General features: G+C 48.6%; 1 protein-coding gene and 1 pseudogene across 1 annotated transcript; one reads left to right on the forward strand and one right to left on the reverse strand.

Annotated features, from left to right (window-relative positions):
* The first annotated feature begins 2,257 nt into the window (after positions 1 to 2,257).
* LOC136550189 (uncharacterized) lies at positions 2,258 to 3,312 on the forward strand (annotated as a pseudogene).
* A 6,832-nt stretch (positions 3,313 to 10,144) lies between these two features.
* On the reverse strand, positions 10,145 to 10,567 carry LOC136548956 (uncharacterized). The gene is made up of 2 exons (XM_066540298.1): positions 10,352 to 10,567; positions 10,145 to 10,246 (listed from the first exon to the last, which is right to left on the reverse strand). Exons 1-2 carry the CDS (start codon positions 10,565 to 10,567, stop codon positions 10,145 to 10,147), a joined length of 318 nt encoding a protein of 105 aa, XP_066396395.1.
* Between the last annotated feature and the right edge of the window lie 299 nt (positions 10,568 to 10,866).

Genomic DNA, 10,866 nt, shown 5'->3' on the forward strand with positions numbered 1-10,866 from the left:
ATTTAAGACAAATTAAGAGAACATAAAAGACGCATGTATCCTCATTTTATTTCATAATCAAACGCTATCATCAACATAATTAGTGGTGATTCGTTAATAAATGAAAAGTATTTAATGCAAAATTGGTTTTGTCCTCTAGAATACATTATATTTGAGGATAAATTTTGAATGCTAGAATGCACTATATTATAGGGCGGAGGGAGTATGTATTTATCAAAATAACAAAAACTAGTTTATTTTCTAAAATATAAATGTAAGTAACTCTTTTTAAAACTACTACAATCTCTTTTTCTGAAATTAACATATGTATAGAAGTGCTAGATTTGGAGTTATTCAGACCTAATTTGTACTTCTTCCTAGTGTTCTATTGCTCGTACCTATTAATTATTCAAATCATTATTTTTTGCTATATATTAAACCTGGAAACCGACCATCTTGTTGGGAAGGTAAGAAATCCCTTGTGCCACCCCTAGTTCCACAAGGGGATCGGAGTGTGAGGTAGAGGTAGAGCTACCCCGTGTCAAGGCGAAGCCATATGACGGCAGTGCCCATTCGGTTGGGGACGCCATTCGTCTCCACCAGCTCCACTTGGAAGAGCCGCCTCCAAAGCGCGAAGTGAGTGGCAACTCCTAGGAAATGCTCACATAGTGCCACGAAGATGGCGAGATGGATGATCTCGTATGCAGTTAGGTCATGGAGGCGGACCCCGTAGAAGTATAAGAGCCCTTGAAAGAAGGGGTGCGTGGCGATGCCAAAGCCACCACGATGGAAGGAGGTGAAGGTGACAACCTCTGACGCTCTTGGCCTTAGTTCCTCCTCCGTCGGGCCCAGGTCTCCACCCAAGAAGACCTCTCTCTAGGAGTATGTTCCAAGACAGGAGAAGGTTTGTGCTCTCCTCGTTCGCATGTGAAGCCACCCACTCCGTTCCATTACTCTGGAGGTCTGAAGCAAGAACAATGGTGATGCGAAGCGTGAGTGGCGGCGCAACAGCAAAGACCACACAAGCGATAGCAGAGACATGTGTGTGGAGAGAGCATATCACCCCCTCATCTCCTTCCCATTTGATAGTTTGGGGGCGGTAACCGCCACCTCCTCACTCGATTCTAGCGCCATGATGTGATGGTCATGCAACACACCAGCCGCTGACGCACACCACACACGCACAAACCCCAAGGGGATGTGCCCCCTCAACTTCTCCGCACTAGATCGTTGCCCCGAATCTGCGAATTCGAAGTGCCGCGCTCATGAATGACGCATATTGGATCCCAAGGGCGGAGCGCTCCGCCCAGAACCCCTAGTGCGCCGTGGCGGGGTGGTGGACGGCGATGGGGGCGAGGGTCGCCGGAGACGGAGAAGACGCCGAGAGGAAGAAGATGAGCCGTTGGGGCGCAGGCCAAATCGACCGACTGTGCGGCTGGCCTAACACACGGCGGCTGTGCGTTAGCGGCGTCCAAAATTAAATCTATTTGCAGGCTAACGGACAAACCTGCAAGCATCCTATAAACAGATATAATTAACGCAAGTAAAACCAATCTCCATCAGGATCAGGGCACCAAACACAAAACACGAACGGACAGTGACAATCAGATAAAACTGGATATTTGAAACTCCAATCGTTGCGCTTCGCAATTTTGCTATTCGTAACGTCGACTTCGCAAAAAATAGGTCTCCTAACATGAGACACTTGTTTTTCTCGCCATTCTGTGCATTCTCTCTTTTCTAGTATTCCTCCCTATATTTGGCATCTGAAAGGACGTTTTTACCCTTATGGGTTTTTTGCACCTTACGTACGTGGAGAGCCCGACGTTTCGAGTCGCCCTAACCGATCGAGCTTTGTCTTGCCGCCGCCCACCACGATCCAGACCTCCCGCGCCAGCAGCCATGGACGCCCAGCCGCCCGACGCCATGGCCGCGGCCGCCCTTGGCCAGGTAGCAACCGCAGACGGCCTGTCCACGCGCGCTCAAGCACTGGCCGCGCCGGACGTTCCTGGCGTTCAAGACCCGGCCGCGCTGCTTGCCTGCCCTGGCGGCGGCCAGCCAGCTTGCATGCCCAGGCGGCGGTGGCTAGCCAGCGAGCGCCGCGGCTAGACGGCCAGGAACGGTTTACGGTGGTACGGACGGAAAAAATCAAACGAACAGAAGGGAGCGAGCAAACATATGCAGAAGGGCAGAAATGTCTTTTTAGGAGCCAAATACATGTATATAGAGATTAAAAAAGAGAGAAAATACACACAATGGTATTGAAATCAAGTGTCACATGATTGGAGGCCAATTTTTATAAAGTCGATGCTACGAATGGCAAAACTGCCGAGCGCAAATTGGAGTCGCAAATATCCACTAACAATTGGAAAGCACATGCACCGGTCCGTGGCATCACTTTTTCGGGTCCACGGCGCCGTGGATGAGCGCATCATACAGCCTCTCCAGGCAGACGACCGACGATCCGCCGTGCTCCACGGCCTTGCGGCACGCAGCTTTCATCTCCACGGATTTGTTCCTAACCTTCCTCGCCGTCTCGCCGTCGTCCATGAGAGCTTTAACCGCTCGCTCCAGCTCGGCAGCCTCAACGAAATTGTTTCTCTTCTTGTTCACCTTCATCGCCTCGGCGACGCCCATATCTGCCACAAGCGTGAACGCGTTGAAGTGCTGTTCGGCGGCGTGCGGCCACGGCAGAGTTGGCACGCCGAACCACAGGCTCTCGACGATCGAACTCCAGCCGCAGTGCGTGACGAAGCCACCCACAGCGGCGTGGGCTAGTATCTCCTTCTGTGGCGCCCTCGTGGGCCACACCAGTCCTCTCTCCTTTGTCTTCTCCAAGAAACCCGCCGGTAGCAGCTCCGCGAGGTTTGCGGCTCCGGCTGTCCACGCAACACCCAAAGGAAGCGGTGGCCACTGCGCTCCAGGCCCCGTGCTATCTCGTGCACCTGGTGCGTGCTGAAGTACCCGCCGCCGCCTCCGAAACATAGGAACAACACGGAGGCTGTTGGCTGTGAGTCGAGCCACCGCAGGCACTCGTTGACTAGCTGGATCCGTGGCACGATGGCGACCACCGGGCCGATCGTATATACCGTCGGGGGCCGGACCCCGCGCGTGCATCTCCCGCCTGTAATAGCTGCAAGAACGCTTGGCTCGAGCTCGGCAATGGTGTTGACCATGATGCCGTTGGTCTCCATATAGCGCCTGCCATTGTACAGGAATCACTCGTATGTCGAGATCTTCCTGTTGTCCAGTCCCGTCGGGAGGCAGGACGCCGACACCGGCGGGAGCCCAGGCACGTCCAACCCGCCCTCCAACTCCTCGAACTCGACCCCGGGGCCCGGCCTGTTAGATTGATCTCCTGACCAATAAGCCCAACGGCCTATTAGGCCTTGGTCTCGCGCCCTGATCGGGGGCGCCCAACCCTACATGGTTGGTGGACCCCCGTCGCACTGCGCTATATAAAGAGGTGGGGGCCGGCGGCTCAAAACACGAGGTTCGCCGTGAGCCGCAAACCCCACCGACAAACCCTAGACCGATCTCGAGAGGGCGCGCAGCCAGCGACGGTAAGCCGCCACCGTCATCACCGACTCCACTGCGTCGCCTCTCTTCACCGACCGTCGCTGCCCGTGTGCAGTCTACATCGACGAACCTGATGGAGGCTACTGGATCCTCCACCCCTGCGGTCTCAGGTTCGGTACCCTTCCCTTTCTCTCCCTGTCTCTCTGTAGACCGTTCTACATGTCCTAGGATCTACCGTTTTACATGTTATACCGAATAGAACAGTCAAAGTCTAGATCTATGATCCTACAGTCATAACATTGGTATCAGAGCCTACTAGCACGTAGATCTAGAACGGGTACCGATTAGAAAAGGAAAAGTTGATTAGATCCAGTGTGGATCTAAGCAGAAAAGGGGTCACCCGACGTTCGGTTGAACCCTAACTCGATCCGTCGGATCTGAGAAAAGAAGAAGGGCTCGGTTTTCATGCAAAGAACGAACCCTAAAACCCAAAGGTGATTCGGGGAAAAGAAAACAGTGGCCGTCTCAACCCTAACCCTAACCCTAATCGTCAAATCGGGCTAAAATCCGAACAAATGAATCAAAGAAAGGGGAAGAGGGTGGCTCGGTCACCTCGCCGTCGAGCACGCCGGCGCGCGGGGGAAAAGAAAAGGAAAGGAACCGATTTCAAATCAGAAAACCAAACCCTAACCCTAAAAAGGAAGCCTACCTGGGCTTCTACCCACTGCCGGCAGCATCGCCACCGCGCGGATAGGAGACCGCGGCGTCGCTCCCGAACGGCGCGCGGGGCAGGGCCAAGATCCGCACTGCACCTCGCCAAGCGGTCACGACAACAGGGCACCACCCTGCGGCCCCTCGACGGCGGCGTGCTCAGCCTCGGGCGAGCACGCACGCCGGTGAGAGGGCGCTGGACGGTGTCGCCCTTCTTCTCCCTCGGCCACTGAGGACGGCTGCTGCTACGGGTCTCTCAGAGCTGCGCTGCGGGGTGAGAGAGAAGGAGAGGAAGTGAAATGAACCTAGGGTTCAGGGAGAGGGGCTGGCCGGGGGGGTTTTGTTCGGGCGAAACGGCCGGGCAGCCGTCGGATGGAGATGGACGGCCACGGGCGACTGGGCCAGCGCCGCAGCCCAGGCGGGATAGGGCACAAGGCCGAAATCCCGGCCCAGGCCCAGGTTGCGGCCTGGGCGCGGGGAGAGAGCGCGCGCGGCTGGGCGCGGGGGTGCGCTGAGCGCGCGGATGGGCCGCGGCTGCTGGGCCGTTTTCGCTGGCTGCGCGCGCGCGTGGGCAGGCCGTGGGCCGCGCGTGTGCTGGCTGGGCCGAAATGGTCAAATGAACAGATATTGTCACAGTTTTTGTTTTCTTATTTTCCAGAAAACAGTTTGATCAATTTGAATTGATTTTTTTTTATGATAATTTTCTGTACAAAATTTATTCAACGATATTTTTTGTTCAGTAAATAGTAAATTTGCTTCTAGAAAATAGGAAAAAGATTATTAAATGTTAAAGTTTCCGCTGCGTATTTAAAGATGTAATTTTCATTATTAAATTCGAACCAACGGGAGAATTTAATTTTGAAAAAGGATATGTTTTAAATTGATTATAATATTGTTGTTATTCTGACCAACGTTGATTAATGACAATATTATAATGTTTTTTGTTATACATTAATTCTATTTCTGCCCAACGGTGATGTAGAATTAGTGTAGAAAATAATTGTATGTTTTAATTTTGACCAACGTTAAACTAAGGCATGCAATTATTGTTGTTATTTCTGTTCTCACCCTATTTGAATTATGTTTTCAGGAGGATACAACTTGATGAGTTGTATCAAAGAAATCCCCACTCTAAAAGGTGATAACTATATTGAGTGAAAGAAAAAGATAGACCTGGCCTTTATCCTCGCTGAGGTGGACTGGGTTGTCACCACACCGTGCCCTAAAGAACCTGAGGCACCGGTGAGGGAAACAGATGAGACTGATACTGCATGGCAGAACAGAGAGCGGGATTTTGCTCCCGTAAAGATGTCCTATGACCTTGAGCATAGGAAATGGGTCACTGCCAACAAGAAGTGTCTGGCAGTGATAAAGAACATGATTGAGCCTGTTATTGTGGGCTCAATTCCAGACTGTGACACGGTCACAGAGTACCTAGACAGAATAAAGAGTCAGTTGACTGGCTCTTCAAAGACATATGCAACCCAGCTGATCAAGCAGCTGGTCATAGAAAGGTACTCTGGTGGCGGCAGTGGCATTAGAGAGCACATACTGAGAATGAGTAATCTGGCATCTAAGCTCAAATCAATGGATTTAGCACTCAAGGATGAGTTTCTTATTCATTTGATTTTTGCTTCTTTGCCCAAAGAATTTGACACATTTGTTGTTAATTACAACATACAGCCTGAAAAATGGGATTTAGAAAAGCTCATTGCCATGTGTGTGCAGGAGGAGGAAAGAATAAAAGTTTCACAAGGTGGTTCTGTCAACTACCTAAAAGATAAGAAAAAGCACTATAATAACAACTCTTCCTCCAAATCATCTGGAAAAGGTCCCATGCAACAGTCTCAGAACCAGCAATTCCCAGTGGCTAAAGACCAGTGTCTACACTGCAAGAAGACGGGACATTATAAAAAGAATTGTCCTGATTTCTTAAAGATGATAATGAAGAATAAATGTGAGAACATTATTACGTTCGTAAATGAATCCTTGTATGTAAAGTTTTCAAAATCTACTTGGTGGATTGATTCAGGTGTAACTATTCATGTTGCTAATTCATTACAGGGATTCCGTTCGATGAGAACTTTGCAAAGAAGCGAAAGTTTCATTAAAGTAGCAAATGGAGAACAAGCAGATGTTGAAGCCGTTGGTGATCTTCCGTTAGAGCTTGCTGATGGCTTCATAATTATTCTTAGAGATGTTCTTTATGTACCTTCTTTGCAAATAAATTTGATTAGTGTTTCAAAGTTGGACCATGATGGTTATGATTGCCATTTTGGAAATGGCAAATGTCAGATATTGTTTAATAATAAATGTATTGGTCTTGCCTTCCGACAAGACGAGCTTTATTTGTTATCACTTCGTGAAAATGTTAATTTCGTATGTGATGTGAATGAAAATGTATCCTCATCGAACAATGGAAACAGAAAACGAAAGAGAGCTCAAGATGCGTTGTCGAAATTATGGCACTGTCGTTTAGGCCATATTTCGAGGGGGAGAATAGAAAGACTAGTTAAGAATGATATTCTTCCTCCATTAGAGCTCTCAGAGTTAGAACAATGTAGAGATTGCATAAAAGGAAAGTATGTAAAGAAAATTAAGAAAGATGCCAAATGAAGCGTAGGAATTCTACAGATTATTCACACAGACATATGTGGTCCTTTTCCTGTGAAAAGTGTGGATGGTTATGATTCATTCATAACATTCACAGACGATTACTCTCGGTTTGGCTACATTTATCCAATTAAAGAAAGAACAGAAGCGTTGGATAAATTTAAAATATTTAAAGCAGAAGTTGAAAATCAGCATGATTTAAAGATTAAGATAGTCAGGTCTGACCGTGGAGGAGAGTACTACGGTCGGCATACCCCATATGGACAAGTTCCTGGACCTTTTGCAAGGTTCTTACAGGAGAATGGTATAGTCGCCCAGTATTCAACACCGGGCGAACCTCAGCAGAATGGAGTAGCTGAAAGGCGTAACCGTACCTTGATGGATATGGTGCGTAGTATGATAAGTTACTCCACTTTACCCATGAGTCTGTGGATGGAGGCGTTAAAAACCGCCATTCATATTCTCAATAGAGTACCAAGTAAGTCGGTGCCCAAAACACCGTATGAGTTGTGGACAGGAAGAGTACTCTCACTTAACCACTTACGTGTGTGGGGGAGCCCTGCTGAGGCTAAAGTTTTTAACCCAAACATTGGGAAGCTAGATCCCAAAACAGTGAGTTGCCATTTCATTGGCTACCCAGAAAAGTCAAAAGGTTTTCGTTTCTACTGTCCTAACAGACATACAAAGTTTGTGGAAACGAGACACGCTGTCTTCCTAGAGGATGAAATGATTAGGGGGAGCATGGTAGCTCGAGAAATTGACCTTGAAGAGAAGCGGGTGTATGCACCCACTCCGATCATTCATGAGCCATTTTTCTCACTACCTACTGTTGCTGCACCAGCAGGACAAGACACTGTGGTGCCAGCACCTGTTGTTATCCCGCCTATGGCAATAATGAATGATGATGAGGAACCTGTGCCTTAGGATCCTATAGAACCTATTGCCACACATGAGGGGGAGCAACAACAGCCTCAAACAGAAAATGTGCCAATTGAGGAGGCCCCTAGAAGGTCTCAAAGAGTTAGAAAATCAGCTATTCCTGTTGATTATGAAGTGTACAACACTGAAGAATTTCAAATGGAGGATGATCCTACCACATTTGAAGAAGCCATGAAAAGTGATCATTCATCAAAGTGGCTTGAGGCCATGGAAGATGAGATGAGATCAATGAATGCAAATAAAGTTTGGGATTTGGAGATAATTCCTAAAGGAGCCAAAACAGTAGGCTGTAAATGGGTCTACAAAACAAAACTTGACTCTCAAGGGAATATAGAGAGATATAAAGCCTGACTTGTGGCAAAAGGCTTTACACAAAGAGAAGGGATTGATTACAATGAGACTTTTTCTCCAGTCTCATGTAAGGATTCCTTCAGAATCATAATGGCATTAGTGGCACATTACGATTTAGAATTACATCAGATGGATGTAAAGACGGCATTTCTCAATAGAGACTTAGAAGAAAATGTTTACATGGCACAACCAAAAGGTTTTCTCATGGAAGGAAAAGAACGTTTGGGATACCGCCTAAAGAAATCTATTTATGGATTAAAACAAGCTTCAAGATAGTGGTACTTGAAGTTTGATCAGACAATAAAGAATTTTGGGTTTAAAGATAATGTTGAGGACAATTGTGTCTACGCAAAGTTTAAGAATGGGAAGTTTATCTTCCTTGTTCTGTATGTGGATGATATCTTACTTGCTAGTAGTGATGTCAGTCTACTACTAGAAACAAAGAAGTTTTTATCCTCAAAATTTGATATGAAAAATCTTGGTGAAGCTTCGTTCGTTCTAGGGATCGAGATTCACCGAGATAGAAGTAAAGGGGTATTAGGACTGTCACAAAAGGCATACATAGAAAAAGTCTTAAAGAAATTCAGTATGCACAAATGTAGTCCCTCACCTGCTCCTATAGTCAAGGGCGACAGATATGGGGATTTTCAATGCCCTAGGAACCAATATGAGATCGATCAAATGAAAGTGGTTCCATATGCTTCAGCTGTCGGAAGCTTGCAATATGCTCAAGTATGTACGCGTCCTGACTTGGCATTTGTTACCGGGTTACTTGGCAGATTCCAGAACAATCCTAGAATAGAACACTGGAAATTGGTAAAGAAAGTCTTGCGTTATTTGCAAGGAACGAAAGGCCTCATGATGACGTATAGAAGATCTGATTCACTCCATATAGTGGGATATTCAGATTCTGATTATGCGGGAGATAATAGAAAATCCACGTCTGGATATGTGTTTACTCTCGCAGGGGGAGCTATTTCATGGAAAAGCTCAAAGCAAACCGTCACTACATCATCCACAATGTATGCCGAGTTTGTAGCATGTTATGAGGCAACGGGGCAGGTGAACTGGCTAAAGAAGTTCATACCCGGTTTGAAGGTGGTTGACGACATCAATAGACCACTGAAGTTATACTGCGATAATAATCCAGCAGTACAGTATGCTCACAACAATAGGTCAAGTGGTGCTGCCAAACACATTGACATAAAGTATTATGTTGTGAAGGATAAAGTCCGGGATCAAATGATAAGTCTTGAGCATATAAGTACCGAAAAGATGCTCGCGGATCCGTTTACAAAAGGCTTACCACCCAACGTGTTCAGAGAACATGTAGCCGGCATGGGTTTAAGAGAAAGCCTATGATTCCTGGACTATAAAGGGCCCAAAAGTTAAAGTAACTATTTCAGATCAGAGACGTGCATTGTAGCTGTTAAATCTATCGGCGATTGACCGTGACGATGAGACATGCTCTATGCATCATATGTGAAGAAATGAGTAAGGATAAAAGGATTGAAGTTTTAAAATTTAAAGATAAAAGTAATAGTGAGATCAAGGGGGAGAATGTTAGATTGATCTCCTGACCAATAAGCCCAACGGCCTATTGGGCCTTGGTCTCGCGCCCTGATCGGGGGCGTCCAACCCTACATGGTTGGTGGGCCCCCGTCGCACTGCGCTATATAAAGAGGTGGGGGCCGGCGGCTCAAAGTATGAGGTTCGCCGTGAGCCGCAAACCCCCACCGACAAATCCTAATTCCGATCTCGAAGAGGGCGCGCAGCCAGCGACGGGAAGCCGCCACCGTCATCACCGACTCCACTGCGTCGCCTCTCTTCACCGACCGTCGCTGCCCGTGTGCAGTCTACATCGACGAACCTGATGGAGGCTACTGGATCCTCCACCCCCTGCGGTCTCAGGTTCGGTACCCTTCCCTTTCTCTCCCTGTCTCTCTGTAGACCGTTCTACATGTCCTAGGATCTACCGTTTTATATGTTATACCGAATAAAACAGTCAAAGTTTAGATCTATGATCCTACAGTCATAACACGGCCACCTCCTCGTCGAGCGACGGGGAGCGCAGCAAGACCGCGGCCATCGCGGCGCTGCTGATGAGGAAGACGTAGGCCGGCACGCCCAGCTCCTGGGGCGCGTCGAGGAGCGTTGGTGCAGAAGATGTCGACCACGACCGCGGCCACCGGGCATGTCAAGCCGGACACGATCGCCTTGACTTGGGGCACAGCTGCACGTAGCGGGAGACGAACTCCTCGATGCCGGTGTGGTCGGTCGGGGGCTCCGCGGCACGGAGGTGGTGGAAGCGGATGTCCAGGCCGCTGGCTTCGTCTCGGCGTATGCGCTCGAAGATCTCGGCCTCCCACTTCCCCGTCGGCGACGGCACTACGAGCACATTGACGGTGAGGGAGCGGCCGCTGAGGGCGAGTAGTCGCTTGACAACCTCGACCATGGGCGCAAAGTGACTGACGCCCCATAGGGCCACCAAGACAACAGTCGGCTTCGCCGCTAGCGTTCCACTACCAGACTGGGACGGAGGCGTTGAGCTGCCCATTCTTTGGCGTCGCCTAGTGAAATGGAGAGCGGATTGATCGGAGCCGCACGCCTTCCTTCCCGTGGTTTTATGAGTGACTCCGGGCTCCACTTCTGGAGGTAGGTGCCAACTGCCAAGTCCGTTGCATTAGAGGCGAAGAGAGGTTAGTAAGATGGATGGTGAGATCATCATCGAGGAAAGAGATCGACGGTGAGATC

Source organism: Miscanthus floridulus, chromosome 4 (genome assembly GCF_019320115.1).
Source record: "Miscanthus floridulus cultivar M001 chromosome 4, ASM1932011v1, whole genome shotgun sequence".
NCBI lineage: Eukaryota > Viridiplantae > Streptophyta > Magnoliopsida > Poales > Poaceae > Miscanthus > Miscanthus floridulus.

Bases quoted from the DNA above. Each gene is read 5' to 3' on its own strand.
- LOC136548956 (XM_066540298.1), bottom strand. From the start codon at position 10,567: ATGGTCGAGGTTGTCAAGCGACTACTCGCCCTCAGCGGCCGCTCCCTC. The intron at 10,247-10,351 runs GTGCAGCTGTGC...GACGCGCCCCAG, and splicing joins AGGAGTTCGTCTCCCGCTAC to GAGCTGGGCGTGCCGGCCTA.